The sequence below is a fragment of the Ochotona curzoniae genome, unplaced genomic scaffold (genome assembly GCF_017591425.1).
Source record: "Ochotona curzoniae isolate NIBS_2020 unplaced genomic scaffold, NIBS_Ocur_1.0 contig_883, whole genome shotgun sequence".
In the NCBI taxonomy this organism is placed as follows: Eukaryota; Metazoa; Chordata; class Mammalia; order Lagomorpha; family Ochotonidae; genus Ochotona; species Ochotona curzoniae.
In genome coordinates, this window is record NW_024466599.1 from 54,374,385 (window position 1) to 54,394,572 (window position 20,188).

The 20,188-nt window shown below is 46.1% G+C and overlaps 1 protein-coding gene across 1 annotated transcript in view; it reads left to right on the forward strand.

Moving 5' to 3' along the window:
- Positions 1-49: 49 nt before the first annotated feature.
- POLR1A (RNA polymerase I subunit A) overlaps positions 50-20,188 on the forward strand; it is a 63,934-nt gene continuing 43,795 nt past the window's right edge. Inside the window, exons 1-10 of the mRNA XM_040993585.1 lie at positions 50-180; positions 5,002-5,206; positions 6,006-6,155; positions 8,440-8,547; positions 9,440-9,525; positions 9,643-9,743; positions 15,201-15,287; positions 16,176-16,281; positions 16,581-16,743; positions 19,957-20,127. Coding sequence (XP_040849519.1) covers positions 104-180; positions 5,002-5,206; positions 6,006-6,155; positions 8,440-8,547; positions 9,440-9,525; positions 9,643-9,743; positions 15,201-15,287; positions 16,176-16,281; positions 16,581-16,743; positions 19,957-20,127 — 1,254 coding nt within the window. The 5' untranslated portion in view covers positions 50-103. The remainder of the gene's footprint in view (positions 181-5,001; positions 5,207-6,005; positions 6,156-8,439; positions 8,548-9,439; positions 9,526-9,642; positions 9,744-15,200; positions 15,288-16,175; positions 16,282-16,580; positions 16,744-19,956; positions 20,128-20,188) is intronic.

A 20,188-nucleotide genomic window follows, 5' to 3' on the forward strand; every position in this document is an offset into this window, starting at 1 on the left:
TGGCAAGCGTTTCCGGTACGCAAACCCAGTTTGAAACACATGGTGGCTCCTGGATTGCAGTTTCCAAGTATTCACTGGTTTTCTCCCTGGATATACCTGGAAGATGTTTGGCTCCAAAAACATGCCCTGGCGGCGGCTGCAGGGCATCTCCTTCGGGATGTATTCGGCTGAGGAGCTCAAGTAAGGAACTGGTGGGACGCGTGTAGCGCCAGGCGCTGAGGTCGGACTCGCGAACTACTATTCCCAGAAGGCCTCGCGCCTACCTTGCCTTAGAGTCGCTGATTGTGCGGCGCGGGTCCTGCTGGGTTTCGTAGTTCCGAGCTGGCGTCGGGTCTGTCACGCGCTTTCAGGGACGCAATGGGCTGGGGAAGGTTTTTTTAGTTGTGGCTTGTCTTTAGTTAACAAGGTTTTGTAGAGTTACTGTAATTGTTTGACGCAGTTAATTAAGCGTACAGGTTACCCCTGCTGAAAAGGATCTTAGTTGTGGCAATCACTTCTCCTTGGGACCCCGCGAGGTGTATGTTCGCCTAGTTATAGAATCAGGGGATTTTTCCTTGGTCGTTATGTTGACCATGAGAACATTTCACATTATCTTGCACACCTTATTGACATTTTCTTCTAAGACCTCCTGTCTTCACATTCTTTTATTTCTGTGACAATATCTTCCTCCATCAGTTTACCACGTAGGGGGTGGTGAGCCCCTAGTTTTTGCCAGCCACTAAGCTAAACATTATTGGCACGTGGATGAACAAAGTTCCTTTTTATTACTGGAAATTCGTCCTTCTTCAGGATTCTATCCTGGTTGTGTGACTTTTTTTGTCTTAAATGTTGTCAGCACCCAATTCTTTTTGTAATTTCCAAGTGCATTTATTTGACTGATTTCTTATGTTACTTGTATTTCATGCAGAGATCTTAAACTTATCAAAAATGCAACATATATTCTCTCCCTCCCCTCCACAAAAAAAAAAAAGTGAGAATTTGTTCCTGCTTGACTGTGTGCCTGGGCTGGTGAAGAATGGCCACTGAAACCCAGATATAACTCTGGATTTCTCTGAGATGTATTTACTGTGCTCTTGGCTTTGTGTCACCTACCTGTCTGTTGTACCCTTCTTTTTGTCTGTCCCACCACGTTGGATGAGGGGATGAGGTGCTTTCCTTGTGTGTGAATGACTTTTTCCTTCCACCTCTGACTCCTCACATCTGTTTAGTCCTCCACGCTGCCATCAAATTTGTCTCCCAAAATACAGTTGTGATCATGCTGCTGTCATCCTTAAAACCCTACCAAGAGTCTCTATCCCTGAAGTAAAGGATACGTTCTCAACCTAGGCCAATGCTGATTGCAGCCTGTAGTATCATCCCTTTGCAAGGTAGGCTGAATCCCTTGTACATTGCCATCTTGTTTCAATATCTGGGCTTTTCTGCCACTGTTTCCTCTGTATGCAGTGTCTTTTGTTATCTCTGTTCAGTATTTCTATGTATCTGAAACAGCAGCAGAGAGAGAGAGCTCTTCCGTCTCCCCATTTACCACCCAGATGCCCAAAACTCCATCTGGGTTTTCCACATGCATGGCAGGGACCCAAGTACTTGAACCGTCACCCGTTACTTCTCAGGCATACTAACAGAAGCTGGGGAGTTTTTTTGTTTGTTTGTGTTTTGCTCTTAAGTTTATTTATTTCTTTTGTAAGTTAGAGTTACAGAGAGAAAGGGAGACATGAGGAAGAAGGACAGATCTTCCATCTGCTGGTTTACACTCCACATAGGTACAATGCCTAACACTGGGCCAGGTGGAAGCCAGGGGCTTCAAGTTTCAGTTGAGTCTGACATGGGCAGCAGGTGCCCAACCACTTGGGCCATCTTCTGCTGTTTTTCCCCAATCATTACACGGAGCTGGATCCAAAGTAAAACAGTCAGGAGGATGTCAACCAGTGTGGGATGACAGTGTGTCAGATGACAGCCTTACCCACTGCATCACAACACCAGCCACAGCAAGCCACAGGGCCTTAAATGGAGGCAGCACGCAATCTCAGGCTGTCTTGTATGGAATGCGATCATCCTAAGTAGGCATTTAACCTGCTTGTCATGGTACTCACCCCATGCGATAATGTCCATACTTCACTCTGTCCCCCATACATCAGATTCCTTCCTTCCTTATTTATGTATTTATTTATTTACTTACTTATAGAAAGAAAGAGAGAAAGAGAGAAAGAAAGAAAGAAAGAAAGAAAGAAAGAAAGAAAGAAAGAAAGAAAGAAAGAAAGAAAGAAAGAAAGAAAGAAAGAAAGAAAGAAAAAAGAAAGAAAGAAAGAAAAGAAAGAAAGAAAAGAAAGCGCAAGTGGTTAAGGTCCTCGCCTTGCACGCCCAAGATCCCATATGGGCGCCGGTTCTATCCTGGCAGCTCCGTTTCCCTTCCAGCTCCCTGCCTGTGGCCTGGGAAAGCAGCAGAGGATGGCCCAAAGCTTTGGGACCCTGCACCCGCGTGGGAGACCCGGAAGAGGCTCCTGGCTTCGGATCAGCATAGCATCGGCCGTTGCACTCACTTGGGGAGTGAATCATTGGACGGAAGATCTTCCTCTCTGTCTCTCCTCTCTGTATATCCGCCTTTCCAATAAAAACATAATAAAAAAAATGTTAAGAAAGAAAGAAAGGAAGGAAGAAAAATTAATTTTGTGTCCACTGACCCACTCTCCAAGCGGCTGCAATGACTGGGGCAGAGCCAATCTGAATCCAGGAGCCAGGAGTTTCTTTTTGGTCTCCCTCATGGGTGCAGGGCCCCAAGGCCCTGGGTCATCCTCCACTGCTTTCCAAGGCTACAAGCAGTAGCTGTATGGGAAATGAAGCAGCTGGGACACAAGCAGCACCCATATGGGATCCCGTCACTTAAGGAAGAGGATTAGCCATTGAGCCATTGCTGAATTCCTTGGGACTTTGGCCTTCCCTGCTTTTCCTCCGGTGAAGCCTGCTGTGTTGGTGGCTGGCTTGCTCCTGGGCTCTCTCAGGCCTTTCTTGAGCATCTACTTCCTAGAACTTTCTCTGACCACTGACCCACCCAGTCCTTCTTCCCCTCCCTTGCATTATTTTCTATGGTTTAACAGATTGATCTCGACTATTTTCATTCTTGTGAAGAAGGGAAGGCCTGTAGGCATTAGGATTCGGGTGTGCTCCCCAGGGATGAAGTTGCCTCAGTAGACTGAGAGCACTCCTGGATGGCTAGAGGTGCCGTTTGCTCAGCTCTTGGTTCTTTCTGTCCTTACTACAATTAAGGCTGCAAGAAGGAGATTTCTCCTTGTGAAGTTTCAGAATTCTTCCTCACACTCCACTCCAGAGGAGCCTTGGTTGGTTGCCTCGCCCCTCCATTCCACTCCGGGAAAGATAAGAGATAGGAAAGATGAGAGATAAGAAAGAGGAAATTTGTTCCAGGCACTATATTTCTTTCTTTTTTTTTTTTTAGAGATTTATTTATTTTTATTACAAAGTCAGATATACAGAGAGGAGGAGAGACAGAGAGGAAAATCTTCTGTCCAATGATTCACTCCCCATGTGACCACAACAGCCGGTGCTGTGCCGATCCAAAGCCGGGAACCAGGAATTTCTTCTGGGTCTCCCACGCGGGTGCAGGGTCCCAAAGCTTTGGGCCGTCCTCGACTGCTTTCCCAGGCCGCAAGCAGGGAGCTGGATGGGAAGCGGAACTGCTGGGACTGGAACCGGCACCCATATGGGATCCCGGTGCGTTCAAGGGGAGGACTTTAGCCGCTAGGCCACGCCGCCAGGCCCCCAGGCACTATATTTCATGTATGTGAAAAAAGCAACTCTTGCAATGGGAGAAAATATTTGCAAATCACTTATCTGATATCCAGAATACTTAATGCGCTCCTACAATGTAACAGCAAAAGGACCTAGTTTTAAAATTGGTGAAGGACTTGAATAGACAGTTCTTCAGTGCTATGTCAATGGCCAGTAAGCACATGAAAAGATGTTTAGCATCACTAAAACTTGGGAAAATGTCCTTCATGGGGCCAGTGCGGTGGTGCTGCAGATCAAGTGATGGGCCTGAAGCACAGGCATCTCGAATAGGTGCTGATTTGAATCCTGGCTGCTCCATTTTCAATGCAGCTTCCTGCTAATGGAAAAATAGTGTATAATATCCCTTCCCACTGGGAGACCCAGAAAAAGCTCCTGGCTTCAGCCCAGCCCAGCCCAGCCCAGCACAACCCCAACATTTGTGATAATTTGGGGAATGAGCCCATGGATAGGATCTCTTTATTTCAACTTCTATTTCTGGGACTCCACCTTTGAAATAATAAACAAATGCATCTTAAAAAAGGAAGAAAAGGAAAATTCACTTTGCAACCACAGTAAGATACTGCCTGAAATAGGAGAGATACCATCTGGAAGAACCCAGGGTGAGTGAGTGGTGTAAGTGGTTAAGGTGCTGCTTGCAGTGCCTGCATCTCAGCTCAGCATACCTGGACTCAAGCTGTGGCCCCTCTCCTGCTGCCTGCTAATGCACACCCCAGGAGGCAGCAGGCGATGGAGCAGCCAGGACTCGAGCTGGCCCCCTGAATAGAGATGCCAGTGTTGCAGACAGCAGCTTAGCCTGTTGTTTCATCACACTGGCCCCTGGGATGGTTTCTTTGTTTATCAATCAGAAAAAAAAAGTGTAAAAAGTGAAGTTGGTTTTTATAAATATAATTTCAGTGTCTTCTTGGGAGGCTTTAGCCTAAACATGAACTACAATGACTTTTTTTGTAGAGCAAGTTCTGTTTCTCAGAAGTTTGAAGGTGTCTACGCAATCCACTGTCCTGGGCCCCGCTTTCTGCTCCTCCCTGAGCAACACGTATGGTGCCCGTGCCGCGCTGGGTTAAGGCTAGGGCTGTGCGATGCTGCTTCTAAAACAAAACAGCCGCTAAATACTCCCTTGGCTGTAGGTCTATAAATGCCGACAAAGACGCAAATTGATGAGCCAAGTTTCAAGTTTTCCCTTTGTCTTTTTTATGTCCCCAGGAAATTAAGTGTGAAATCCATTACGAACCCTCGCTATGTGGACAGCCTGGGGAACCCCTCGGCTAACGGCCTGTATGATTTAGCCCTGGGCCCTGCGGATTCCAAAGAGGTGTGCACCACGTGCGTGCAGGACTTCAACAACTGCTCCGGACACCTGGGCCATATTGATCTGCCCCTCACCGTGTACAACCCTCTCCTCTTCGATGTACGTACTACCTGGGATGAGTGGGTCCCCAGGGCTGCCACCAGGACTGTGTGCACTGCACATTCCCCACAAGACACTGGAAGGGAACATGTTCTTTAGAATGTGATCCCTGAGGAGCCAAAGCTAAGGACTGTATCTTGCCCTATAGCCCTAGTCAGTTTGCCTTTGGTCCCTGCTAAGAAAAGCTGTGGCTCCGTCGTGTTGCTGTGGGAGGCAAAAAATGCTCAGATCCATCCCGTGAAGCTTCTGCCTAGGGCCTTTGTGCCCTCAGCAGTCTAGACTGCACATCCTGCTGGCAGAGAGAACAGTGGTGCTGTCCCCCCTATAGGGAGGGCTATAAGTACCTGCATGGTGGCACAAGCTGAATTGCAGCACATCCAGGGCATCAGAGCAGGAGCAAGTTGCTGTCTCAAGGCTTCCTTGAAAACTCAGCAATTTTACACCAGCTTACCTAGCCTCCAGAGGCCCATTCCAAAAGCTATACAGACTGGCCCATCTGCGTGCGACTTTTGTCTGCCAATCATTTTCAGGAAGGAGGATTGTTTAAATATTTGCAATACAAGAAAAGTGATTGCCCTGCCTGAAACTCATTCATTCCAGGTAGATTCCAAATATGGATTAAAATGAAAATGTGAGAGAGGAAAATAAAGGAGGAAATGTCTCAAATTTTGGGGGTCACAAAGGCTTCTGTCTGGCACGGGATACTTGAAGTAAATGGTGACAGAAAGATGTAACGCAGCAGCACATGGGAGGTCTCCAAGATGACTGCATCTCTTGTTTGTTTTCATTCCTTTTACAGAAACTCTACCTGCTGCTCCGGGGCTCTTGTCTAAACTGCCACATGCTGACGTGTCCCCGGGCCGTGGTTCACCTCTTACTCTGCCAGCTGAGGGTTCTGGAAGTGGGGGCCCTACAAGCCGTCTTTGAGCTCGAGCGGATTCTGAACAGGGTAGGTGTGTAGTGGTGGTCACAGAAACAAGACTAAGGTTGTGGAGAACAGATAAAGTGGCAGTCCTCGGAGTCCTATTGCAAAGAGTATTGGCTTCAGGTTTCTGGTGCTAATAGAATAGTTGTTTAAAGATTTCATTTCCTTAAAAAAAAAAAATCTTTTCCTACATGTTGAGGAATCCTAACATTGCTAATACGATGTGACCTAAGCTGAAAAAAATTCTCATTAATTCTGATACTTTGTCTGTAAATACTTTTGGATTGTCAGCATAGCCATGTCGCTCTGTGTTGTGTGGTCTTCCTCAACAATCAGAGGGAGAAAGTTCCAGTTTCCCCTGGGGATACCAGATCTAGGGGTGCTTGAGCATGTAGCCTGCACATCTGCACACTTTAAATGATCTTAGTTACTTCAATGCCTAATACGATGTAAATACTGCAAATCACTGGCTTACTGTGTTATAATGTCCAACTACATAGCACATGAGTTAAATCCACAGGCATTGGAACCATGGATGTGAAGGGCAACTTCGTTCCTTTTTAGTCCTTAAACATGGCATATTTTGGTGGCTAGATTCTGCGTTGCTTTGGTAGTGGCATCCTTGCTTCTTTTCCCACTTCCCAAGTGCTTTAGTCCTGAAGACATCAGGGAAACCAGGCAATGTGGGAGACACCTAATGCGGGTGTCTGAGCCCCAGCAGGGCAAGGGGATATCCTTGAGCAGGGACTTCCAGGACAGGCATTCAGCTTAAGCAGAGTGTGAGGGGATTCCCTGTGCCATGTCAGGTGCTGAAATTCAAATAGTATTGGGGGAGATGTTACAGGATAGATGACAGTGCAAGTCAGGAGTGAGGCTGCCTCCTCGGTGAGCAGGGTGGGAGAGATGTGAGCCTAGATAGGGTAAGGAAGGAGGTAGACAGGAGTGGGGTGCCGGTCAGGTGCAAGGGGGCCATAGGGAGGAGAGGGTAATGACAGTCACAGTGGACACGTAAGGGAGAGAGATGAATTGAAGGTAAGCTAAGGATAATTGGGGCTAGATTTTACAGTGTTAGGAAAAGGAATTCCAGCATGTGAGAGATGCTGCAGAAGTCATCTTATAATGTTGATATGGAATTTAAAGTATGTGTGCCTATGGAGCTGGTGTTGTGATGCAACAGGTATGGTCACTGCCTGTGAGACCAGCATGTTGGCCCAAATGCCAAGTGCTTGGGCCTCTGCCACCCATGTGGGAGACCCAGATGAAGCTCCTGGCTTAGGCCTGACTCAGTGCTGGCTGTCATGGCTACATGGGGGAGGTAAACCAGATTAAAGGTTCCTCTCTCTCTTTCTCTCTGTAACTCTGACTTTCAAAATGAATATATAAATCTTTAAAAAAAAATAAAGTTTCCCTTGGTTATTAAGTTACTGCCCATGTTGCAGAATCCCTTTCCTCTTCCTTAGCCCCTAGTGTATTGATGTACAGTTTGTCATTGTACTGTAAATGTACCTTCAGGGAATGATTGGAGGTGTAGGACAAAACTGCCTTCTTCCAGGGAGGATTCTTACTGTTTCAGACCTGGGCTTTGTAACCCCCCTGACCAGCTGTCACAGTCCAGGTTCAAAGCCTTGGGTCCCTTAGATTATCCATGTGGTCAGACAAGGAAGGGCTGGCAAGTTCCTGAGGGTGAGTTCCTAGCTCACCGTGCCTGGATGTTGGGAGTAGGGAGTGAAGGATGGTGTCTTGTTGACTCCTCTGTTCTGTGAGGCCTGCAAAATGCATGGTGAAAAATTGCTGGGTTTGCATGGTGAAAAATTGCTGGGTTGGATGATGCACACCAGCCGGGGCTGACATGCTGCGGAGCTACAGGCAGCCTCGTGGCCGTCTGTCCATGTCTTCCTTAGGGGCACAGAAGTCTGCTGACTGATGTCCTGTCTCCAGGCATGTGGCCACAGGGTACTCTTCACCTCCTCGGTCCCTGTCATCCCTTCAGTTGGGCTTAGTCATTGCTTGCTGTCCTGTCACATCTCCAGGGCATTAGAATTTTGAGCAGTGTTTCACTGTTAATCTTAATTCTTTGCGTTCCTTATAATGTCCAACTACATAGTACATGACTGTGTGACTTCACTTAGGCCACCAGTATTGAAAGCAGGATGTTGAGTTGCATTTTTTTCTCACAGTGATTTTTGCCTCACTGTTTTGAAGATGCAACACAACAGCCGTGGGGTCTTTCTCTCCCCGCAGTGGATGCTACACATCAAACATGTATTAACTTTATTGCAATTATGCGAATTTCCTTTCTGTTTTCCAGTTTCTTGAAGAAAATCCTGATCCTTCTGCGTTCGAAATTCAGGAAGAGTTAGAACAATACACAACGGAAATCATACAGAACAACCTGCTGGGGTCCCAGGGCGCCCATGTGAGTTCTGTCTCCCTCTGCCCATCTTAGTTTTTCTATTGTAATTATCTCAGTTCCTTCAACACTATCATTTGTATATATTTCTGACCTCCCAAGGTGGAGCTGGATATGAATCCCAATTCTGCTGCTTCTGAGGCCTGTGACCTGACAAATGAAATAACTGTGGCATCATTTCCTCATCTCTGGGGCCTGTCTGTCTGCAGGACTGATGAGAGAATTAGGTGGCATCTGGGTGTTTAAGTATGGCACACAACCAGCATACACATTGAGAATGGCCCGTCTGTCCTTTTCTTTTTCTGTAATCCCCCTCGGCTCCCCTGCACCTGTGGAAGGACTGCTTTGTCCGGTGAATGAGGAAGGTAGACCTGCAGCCAGTGGAGCCCTTGCCCAAGTTTCACACCAAAGACACTTACTTAATGATCTGGAGTGGAGCCCAAATGAGGATTTCAAAAGCTCCCTGTTGGTTCTGTTTGCGGGCAGACTCAAAAGTGCTCCTGGTGCCTTACTGTGGTTTTGTCTTCCTCAGAGACCTGAGGTCCATCTGAGGGAGGTGGCAGGGCGGGGACCCCAGCTGCATCCATAGAGATTTGTTTACCAAGAAAGGTACCCAGCATCTGTTAAGCTTTTACTGAGTTCTAAGCCTCCCCACCAAACCTATCCCCATGTTCATAATCAGTTTGTCTTAGTGACAGCTTTCTGATGCAGTTGCTATTCTTCTTCCCATATTGTGAATGAGACAGCTTCATAAAGAGCTCACCAGAATCAGCTATGCTTGCATCTCATGGAATATTTGAAGCAGCAGCAGTGGTTTCAGACTCAGGTTAGAAGGCAGAAACCACAAAATGAATACATATTGGATTCTCTTCAGAATTGCACTCTGACTTTTTAACAGGTGAAAAACGTGTGTGAGAGCAGAAGCAAACTCATTGCTTACTTCTGGAAGACGCACATGACCGCAAAGCGATGTCCCCATTGCAAGTGAGTATCAGGGTGCCTCTTTTCCCCCAGGTGAACAGGCTCTGGCCAGTCACCCACAGCTATCACCGAATGTCTCCTGGGGTTCCTTCACTCACTCACAACCATCTTCATGTGCAGGACCGGGCGGTCAGTCGTCCGAAAGGAGCACAACAGCAAGTTGACAGTCACGTATCCTGCCATTGTACACAAGAAAGCTGGCCAGGACACAGAGTCTGTGGGTAAGCGGGCTGGGTCTGAGCAGGTGCTGCTCAGCCGTGTTCCTCTCGTGTGGCTATCAGGTGTGTCCCAGATCTTGGGAAGCCACCTGTTGCTTAGCTGTGTGTTTGTGGTAGCCATGGGAGAGACAGCACCCAGGCCACTTAGGCATGCAGCTGAATGCCCAGCCCTGGCTTCCAGACAAGGCAACTGGCAAGTAGAGCCACATCATGAGGCAGAAACCAGTATTGCCTCTTAGGCCCAAACGTTTACTGGAAGTTATTTGTTTGTTTGTTTTGTTTTGTTTTCATTTGAGAGACAGAGAAAGATAGCGCACTCACTCCTATCTGTTGATTCACATGCTGGTCCTCACAGTGGCCAGAACTGGGCTGGGGCCAAAGCTGGGCACAAGGCATTCAATCTAGATGTCTCATGTGAGTGTCAGGAAGTCAGTTACTGGAATCCTCACCACTGCCCTCCAGGGGGTAGCACTGGCAGAAAAACTGGAGTCAGGAACTGGACCAGGAGTGGAACTCAGGTGCTATGATGTGAGGCCCCAGGTATCTTAGCTGCTAAGTTAGAAAGCTGTCCTCTGAAAGGTTTCTCAGGAAGAGATTAAGAAATTTTCCTAGCATATATTTTGGAACATTTTTATTATAAAGAAAATATGAATTTATTTGGGGATAAAATGTAGGTGAATACATTTTAAGAAAACCTGCAAGAATTCAATAAAGTGTGAGTATTTCCTTCAGGCCGTTCCTGGATCTCCAGTCAGGTTTCTGTCACTTCAGTCTTCTCATCTCTGCTCCACACACAAACCTATAGGGATGCTGGGGACAGCAGTGACAGACTGAGAGCTTCTACCTTATTGTTTTTCTATTTTCAGGCTTAACCGGTTTTGTTTGTTTAATTGATTACAGAGTGAGAAAGAGATATTGTCCATCTACTGGTTTATTCTCAAATGGCTGCAACAGCCAGGGCTGGGCCAAGCCAAAGCCAGAAGCCTGGAACTCCATCTGGGTCTCCCACCTGGGTGGCATAGACCCAGGTACTTGGACTCTTCAGTGCCCTTCCCAGGCACACTAGCTGAGAACAGCTGACTTGAACTGATGCTTACATGGGATGCCAGAATTATAGGCAGTACTGTAGGCTTGTTAGTTAAACATATATAGTATATATAGGCTTATTAAACATATATATATACACACACACATACCTACACATATGTAATATATTTTTTTTTAGTGAGGAAGATTAAGAGATTCCACATGAAGTCTTAAGACCAGTACTTGCTTTGTGTTATGTTTGTGTGTTTGGTGGTTTGTTTGAAGCTTTATTTAGAAGACAGAGCAACAGAATTTTTCCAGTGCTACAACAGCCAGGCTGAAGCCAGGAGCCAGGAACTCCATCCTGGTTTCCCACGTTGGTGGCATGGGCACATTAGCAGGAAATGAGATCAGAAGTGGAGTACCCAGGACTCAAACTTACACTCTGTATAGGATGCTGGCATTACAAGTAATTGTTTAAAATGCTATACCCCAACACTGAGTCAGTATTGGCGTATGACAGGTAGCAACGACAGAACATAGGAGTTATAGATTGTTTTTGGTTGCATTACCAACATGACCAACAGGAGGGGAGAAAAAGCACAACCTGAGATTGACGCTTGTTCTGTTGTGCATGCTGAGTGGCTCAGAGAAAGCTACTTCTTAGAGTGATAGTCTTCAACAGTAACAAACCTCTTGCCCAGGGTTAAGGAAATCTTTGCATTGAAGCCTATAGCAGATGATGTTGCAAACAAGATTTCCAGAGTTTCAGAATATGCAATGAGTTCCTCTGCTAGAGATGCCTAATGCATCTTTTGCATTGAAGAATCAGTGAGGTCTGGGGTGAGTGGTGAACCTGTTTCTTTCTTTTTTTTTTTTTTTAAGATTTATGTATTTTTATTGGAAAGTCAGATATACAGAGAGGAGGAGAGACAGAGAGGAAGCTCTTCCGTCTGATGATTCACTTCCCAAGTCACTGCAACGGCCGATGCAGTACCTAACCAAAGCCAGGAGCCAGGAACCTCTTCCAGGTCTCCCACGCAGGTGGAGGGCCCCAAGGCTTTGGGCCGTCCTCAGCTGCTTTCCTAGGTCATGAGCAGGGAGCTGGATGGGAAGTGGATTAACTGGGATTAGAACTGGCACCCATATGGGATCCTGGTGTGTTCAAGGCAAGGATTTTAGGTACTAGGCCACTACTGCGCCATACCCTGTTTTTTATTTTTTAATGAACCTTTCATCTTAGATTGGTTTCAGACTTAAAAGAATTTGACATTGGTTCAATACCATAAATGAAATGGTGGACTTTATTTGAATTTCATCAGTTTTTCCATTGATGCCCTTTTTAGATTGCACGATCCCATTCAGGGTACCACACTGCATTTAGAGAGCCTGCTTGAGTTTAATGGTTACTAGATTACATCACGCAGTGGTGTTACATTTACCTACAAATAGCCTTTGATACAATTCTAACACCACTTGGGGTGCCTTACAGAATGTCCACAGATTCAAAGACTGGAAAGAAAAAAAAAAAGAAAAATGATCAGATTTCTAGAGAAAGAGCTGTTGGGTTGGAGCAGAAATCGAGCAATTAAGTATCTTTCAGTACTTTTGTCAAACCCAGTCTTCTAAAACAACCTGTCACTATAGCCCTGAAAATACAATGGTATAAATGAATTCTTTGCATGAGAGATAAACAGGCAGAAATTTTTGAGGACTTAATCAACACTTACCTGGCGCTCAACATTGTGCCAAGGACAGTGCTTGTGGTTGGGCACGGGACCAAGACGGCGGCCAGACTGAGTGAACAGGTGAAGTGGAAGCAGTGAGTGTGGTACCAGAAGGCACCTGCCTTTGCCTCAGTATCCCCGTGGGCTGCCCGCTGATCCCCTGAGGAGTGCTGGCACAGCTGATGGATATGTGCAGGAGCGTGTTCTGCAGCTCCATTAGGCACATTAGCGTTCAAAGAGAACTCCTGTCATCTAAAAAGAAAAGAAAAACACTTCCATCTATTGTGACACAGTCTTAAGCGTCTTCCCCTTTTTAAAATTTTTCTTTTTAAGATTTATTTGGTTACTTGAATGGCAAAGGAACAGAAAAAGATACCTTCTAACTGCTGGTTCAGTCACAAATTGGCACAGGTGGCAAGGGCCCAGGCACTTGGAAATACTCTTCACCTTCCCAGGCACATTAGCAGGAAGCTAGATCAGAATCAGAGCAGCTGGGACTAGAGCCAGCCCTCTACTATGGGATGGGATGCTGGTGCTGCAAGTTCCAGCTTAACCCGCTGTACTACGGTGCCAACCCCAGCCCACTTCTTATATGACACCGTAGTGCAGCTAAACACACATTCTAGATGTTCTGAAAGCCCAGCCAGGCTCTCTGGTGTGCAGGCTGTAGATGTACGTTGTTAGGAGTAGGCACAGCCCCTGGGAGAGGGAGCCTTCTGTGGGTCACTCACTGCTCAGCATCCGTATCCTCCCTCATGGTGACTGAATGCTACCAGAGTGCCTTGGGACAGGAAGTGGGGCGCTTCAATCAGATTTTCATGAGCCCTTCAAACCCAGTTCAGCTGCACATGTCCAGGAATGCCCACAAAATTGTTCTGTAGGTTAATGGAGTCTAATTTTCACCCAATAGACAGATGTAGGTTTCTAATGCTGTGGTTTCCCTGAAGGTCAAAGTTTCCTTCAATTACATGGATTAATTGAAATGTTTGGCTTTCACAAGAGAAGCAAAACTTGAAAAGTACAGACTCTTTGGCCTAATGACTCTGCTTGTGTGATTTTTATCCTAAGGAATTAGAATGCCCACGGTGCTGTTTAAGTTACTTAGAGTTTGACACTCTGCCTATCAGTGGAGACTAGTTAAATGATGACGTATCTGCTAGTTGTAATCCGTATCAGATTCCATAAAACTTTCTGCAGATTGTAAGGAAAGTGAGTGGAGCATTGGGGTTGGAATGAAGCTGGAGCTGCTGCTCAGCCAAAGTGCCTGGAACCTGACCTCTTGAACGGCAGCCCCCAGTCTGCATTCCAGACTTAATCCAGGGATAGCTGATAGCCGGTGTCCCAGAGTTACCTTGCTGAGTCTGAGGAACCGTGTCCAATCTTCTCACATACTGCTGGTCTTTGTACGGAGAAATCAATATGTATTTACTCATAAAGATGTCCACACCCATCTACCCGTAATTCTGCTTCTCAAAACCTTTCTGATAAAAGCCATGAGCATAAAGATGTTCATCGTGTTGCTGCTTTTAACAGTGAAAAATCGGAGTTGATCTAAACATCTAACTGTGAGAATATGACTAAATTTAGCAGGCATTCTCCATGGAGTGCTGTACAATCATTAGAAGCAGTGGTTAAGGCCCAGCATGGTAGCTTAGTGGCTAAATCCTTGCCTTGCATATGCCAGCATTCCATGTGGGTGCAGGTTTGCATCCCAGCTGCTCCACTTCCCATCCAGCTTCCTGCTTGTAGCCTGGGAAAGCAGTCAAGGACGACCCAAAGCCTTGGAACCCTGCACCCATGTGGGAAACCCAGAAGAAGCTCCTGGCTCCTGACTTCACATCAGCTCAGTTCCAGCCACTGTGGCCACTTGGGGAATAAACCAGCAGATGGAAGTCTTTCTCTTTGTAAATCTGATTTTCCAATAAAAATCAATAAATCTTTAAAAAGCAGTGGTGGTCAGGCAGGGGTAGGTGTCACTGCAGAGCAGGTTAGGCAGCCACTTGGGATGCCCACATCTCCATTCAGAATACCAGTTTCAGTACTTGCTGCTCTATCTCTGATCGAGCTTTTTGCTAACACATACTGGAAGGCAGCTGGCGATTCTTGGTGCTTGGGTCCCTGCCCATCATGCAGAGGACACTGATGAAGCTCTAGGTTCCTGGCTCTGGCCTGGCCAAGCTTGGGTCCCTGTGGCCATTTGAAGATTGAATCAGCATGTACAGGCCCAGTCTCTGTGTCTTTCAAATAGATAAAAGTAAATAAATATTTAAAATAATGAGTGGTGGTTGGTCAGGCAAAAGCAATGTAGTAGCACGCAGAAATGCTCACCTAATGACACTAAAAGAGCAAAATACTGTGCAAAAAAAAGTGCATGTTGAAGATTACAGTTGTATAAAATAGTTACATAAAAGGAACAACTAGACAAAAATCTATAAAAGTGGTAATCATTGTGTTAATGTCATGGGATGCCGAGTACTGTTCTCTCTATTTTTGAGGGGCTTTGCATGAGAGCTGCATGTATGTTCTCATTACTTTAGGAAGTAAAGTAAGGAAAGAAAAGCCAAAGCTGAAAATTGACTGGCTGGGAGATCGATTTCCGTGGTCGGTTGCAGTTTCGCAGGGTGGGGACGGAGAATTAGTAGATCTCACTATGGACAGAGTGCCTGGTACTGACGTTTGTGGCTTTGATTCCCCTCCTCACTTCCAGGAATCGAGGAAGCACAACTGGGCAAACGAGGGTACCTGACACCGAACAGCGCCCGAGAACATCTTTTTGCCATTTGGACAAATGAAGGTACTCTGCCAGTTAAAGGGACGATCTTTTCTTCTGGTTCAGGCTTTTCATCTCCTGCACTCATTAACCCTCCCATATTGTTGTTATTTTTATAAAGTTGTGATTATGATAACTGTCTCCCGCAGTGGATCCATAGGTTTAAAGCAGACTTTAGCATACACGGACATTGAAGTATCAGTCATAGCGTGGGAAGCAGTAATACCCAGCACCAAGGACTTGCCGATTATTAAATGTGAACCTGTCCTTAAATAAAAGCTACAGGTGGGCCCCACTGAGTTATATTTCCAGAAGGGTCCATGGAACATACACTATTTCAAATGCTCTTAGTTCCTTCTACACATCAAAGAATGAGATCTTTTACAAAGTAAGGATTTTCATACATTTCCGTTCCCTGCACAAAGGGAACATTCCTTTTGCATGGATGGCAGTTCTTATGTATGGTGGGTGCATGCCTTCCTGCCGGTCCTCTGTGTGTTCCAAAACACCGACTCACTATTCTAGTACTGTTGACAGACTCTAGTGATTTTTACTCATTTTCTCTGAGCTACGACACTGGGTTTATCAATTTCAGAGTAGTATTAGATAATTTTAAGTTTGATAACTCAGGAAGATAATTGGAAATACGAAAATGTTTTCTTTTCATTCTTGCTCAATTGAGCCCATGAATTAGGCACTATTGTTCCAGTTACGCCAGTTTTTGTGAACTGTCAACATACAAGCTGCTGTATACCAGAGGCTGGTTTTTTTTTTTTTTTTATAGAAGAATATGGGCTTTTTCTACTTATCACCCTCTCTTCTTCCTCATCAGGGAATAATGGCATGGTTGTCCTCCCATCCTTTATTGGGGATGTTTAAATGATCTCTTTGGCCTGCTTATTTCCAACACAGGATTCTTTCTAAATTACCTTTTCTCCGGACTGGATGGTGTTGACACGGAGTCCAGATTCAATCCCTCTGTGTTCTTCCTGGATTTCATGGTGGTGCCACCCTCGAGGTAATGCCCTTTCATCTACTTTTTCACCCAGAAGTGAGGGAATTTAGTAACAGCCTTGGGGGCGGGGGCAGTGACGGGGAGGAGGCTTGGGATCATCAAGGGCTCTTAGAACCAAAACAGGACCCCCTCTCAAGTTGCAGGTGGAGGAAGTATTTTCCTGTCCATTTGTCGTAAACACAATAGGAATAGTGTGTGTGCTGGTGGTATGGTGTGTTGCCTGTCGGTAGGCATAGTCAGAGGCTGAAGGACACGACTTCCTTGATGCTGAACATTTGCTCATTCTGTGTGTTCCTCTGCAGGTATCGCCCTGTCAATCGCCTGGGGGACCAGATGTTTACCAATGGCCAGACTGTGAACTTGCAGGCCGTCATGAAGGACGTGGTTCTGATCCGAAAGCTTCTGGCCCTAATGGCCCAAGAAGAAAAGCTGCCATGTGAGGTGGCAACACCCATCACAGATGAGGTTAGCACTTCTTGAGTACTGATGTCACAGGCCCACATGCTTGGTTCTAACTTCACACACGGCGTGGGACTCGAGTGCTGGTGGTCTCAGGTGGTGCTGGAGGACCTGTCTTCTGCAGCTGTGGGAGTTGTGGGTTTGGATAAATTGGTTACATCAGAGAGACGAATATGGGCATGGCAAAGTCTGGGCCAGTACTAACAGGCAACTTTAGTTGAATCACTTTAATTTTTTTAAAAAAATGTTTATTTTTGTTTGAAAGATTTGCAAACAGAAGGAGAGTCAGAAAAATCTTCCATCACTAGTTTACTCCCCAATAACTCTCAACAGCTGGAGCTGAGCTCATCCAAAGCCAGGAGCTTCTTCTGGATTTCCAAATTGGTTACTGGAGTGCAAGGACTTGAATCATCATCTGCTGCTTTCCCAGGCCACAGGCAGGGAGCTAGATCAGAAGTGGAGCAGCCAGGACTAGAACCAGTACCCATTTGGGATGCTGGCACTGTAGGCAGAGGATTTACTTGTTGACCCACTGAACCAGCTCTGAGTTACTTTAATTTTAAATACTGGTCTCCACCTAGAGGTTTCACATCTAGGCAATGGGCCTCCACCATTTCTAGAAGGAACAGTCCACTCTCCTTGGGTCCTGAGAAATGTTCCCCAAGGGCCACAACACTAGCGCTTGTGTCTCTTTCCTGTTATTACAGCTCATGGGGATCTGGAAGGCAGTGTTACAGAGTGAGAATTTTAGAGTCTCACATGATGTTACCTGAGTCTCTTAGATGTGCTGAATCTTATGGGTATGAAGATAAATTGGGGGGCTCAGAAAGCTGACAGGTCCTTCCCAGCTCCAGGGAGCTCTTGGGATACTGGTGGGGAAGGACACTTGCCAGTCAGAGTCCTGTTGTCAGCCGGGCCCACAAGGTGGCGCCACCGTCTCGGGCTTGTACTCTCTTGGGTTACCCAGTTTTTCTCTTTGGAGTTTTCTCTGGCTTTACTTGAGTTTTCTGATTAGCTAGTATAGGTGTGTTTAAAACAAAAACAAAAAAACAAAAAAAAACCCACCAGACCCCCAGAACAAGAGAAAGCTACCATCTGCAGGAAGTGTGTAGGATGATCAGATGCAGTGGCATGGGCTGAGAATTTAGTTTTGACGTCCTTGAAAATAGGCCAATCCAAAAATGTGCCATTTTTGTCCAAAAACGAAAGGTTTAGTCTCGACAGAAGCAAGCAGCATGGTCGGTGAACCGAATGCACACTTTGCTGCTGATGAATAAGACACTGCTGTTCTTCCCTCTCTCATTCCGTTCCCATGGCATTCCTTACCAGGCACTGTTGTAGGTACTGCAGGTGTAACAGTGAGCCAGGGAGCGCCCTCTGCAGGGACCTGGGCAGGCAGGGCTGCAGAGGGGGCCGTGGCTGTTTCCTATAGAATCATGTCTGTCTGTCTTCCCTGTACCTCTGAGATGCCTCCATTCCAGAGGAATGGACAGCAAGCAAACCTCCCCCATGATGGCTCTCAGGAGAGCCTGTTTTACAGTGTCTTCACCCACCCTCTCCACCAGCCCCACTACGCCGCCAGCTTGCTTCTCTCCTCAGACCCTCACTGAAGGACATGGGCTGACCCGTCTCCTTTTGTCACATGAACCATATGTGGTCAGGCAGCTTAAGGCCTCTATGGTTTTGTCACCTGAACAGGTAGTACAAGACAAAGAGGAGGTAAGGTCATAGGCAGAGATATTTTAAAAGATGACTTGGATACTCCATGGAGATTCAGGGATCAGCCAGTAACTTGAAGTGGCCTGGTTGGGGACCCATATTTTATTTGAAGATGTGAATAACATATGGCAAGTGGTTTTTGTTTTAAGGTGTTATCCTACTTGGTCTTTATATATGCTTTGGATAGGGTTTTCTTATAAAACGCCTTTTTCTCTCTTTTTAAGATATGTTTTACATAGTTGAAAGAGAGGGAAAGCCAGCAAGATCTTCATCTGTTTCACTCCCCAAGTGGCTGCCTTGGACCAGGCCAAAGGATCCAGGAGTGTCTTCTGGGTCTCCCTTATAGATGCGGGAGGCTGAGCACTTGGGCCATCCTCCATTATTTTTATAGGTGCATCAGCAGGACTGGATCAGAAGAACAAATAACCAGGATTTGAACTGGCACCCATATGTGATGCTGTAGCTTAACCTGCCACACCACAGTGTTGGCCCCTGTGGTTGGGTTTTCTAAAACCGTAAATAAAACTGAGATTCCTGTGAAAATTGGTTATCTGGCAGGGTATAGATGTGAAATGGATTTCAGAGTTTCTGTTAGGGGCTAGATTGTAAGGGACTTTAGCAACTACCTTAGAAAGGAGCCTGCTTGTACATTTTTAGTTCATTTACTGCCAAAAATGCACAGTCTCCTAAGTGGGTGTTATTTATACATGTTCCTGGAGCTGGCATTGTGATACCAAGGACTAAGGCACCCTGACAGAGTACCTGGCTGCTCCACTTCTGACCCAGATCCTTACTAATACGCCTGGGAAAGTATCGGAAGGTGGCCCAAGTATTGACCGCCTGCCAACCAAAGCTCCTGGCTCCTGGTTATAGCTTGGTCCAGACTGGGCTACTGAGGCCATTTAGGAAGTGAACTAGGGGATGGACGATTGATTTCTCTCTCCTTTCGTTCTGCTTTTCAAATAAATGAATGAATGGATTTTTAAAGAGAAAACACACGGGCCAGGTATGGTAAGCCTAGTGGCTAAAGTCTGCACCTTGCATACGCTGGGATCCCACAGGGTGCCGATTCTAATCCTGGCAGCCCACTTTCTTTGCTTGTGGAAAAGCAGTTGAGGATGGCCCAAAGCCTTGGGACCCTTCACCCATATGGGAAACCTGAAAGAGGCTCCTGGCTCCTGGCTTTGGATTGATGTAGCACTGGCCATTGCGCTCACTTGGGGAATAGACCAGCGGATGGAAAATCTTCCTCTCTGTCTCTTCTCCTCTCTGTGTATCTGACTTTCCAATAAAACACACGCACACACACACACACGCACACACACTCTTAACAAGACTGTTATTAATGTCTTTGCCACTGACCAGTGAGTTTCAAAAGCATATTCCAGAGTTCATTGGTTGTCAGAGCTACAATCAGAAATACAAGTAAAACCAAGCCAGACCACTCGGTGTATTTTTTTTTCTAATGTGCACCTGTCTTCTTGGTCATGTTCTTCTCAGGAGAAAGATACTTCGATTGCTATGGATCGATCCTTTCTAACTGCACTTCCGGGCCAGTCCCTCACAGACAAACTGTACAACATTTGGATCCGCCTTCAGAGCCACGTCAACATTGTGTTTGACAGTGAAATGGACAAGTTAATGATGGAGAAGTACCCTGGCATTAGACAGGTGAGCAGTGATTTGGGTTCCCATCGCCGACTGAACAGCAGAAGCCGTGATAGTGTTCGTG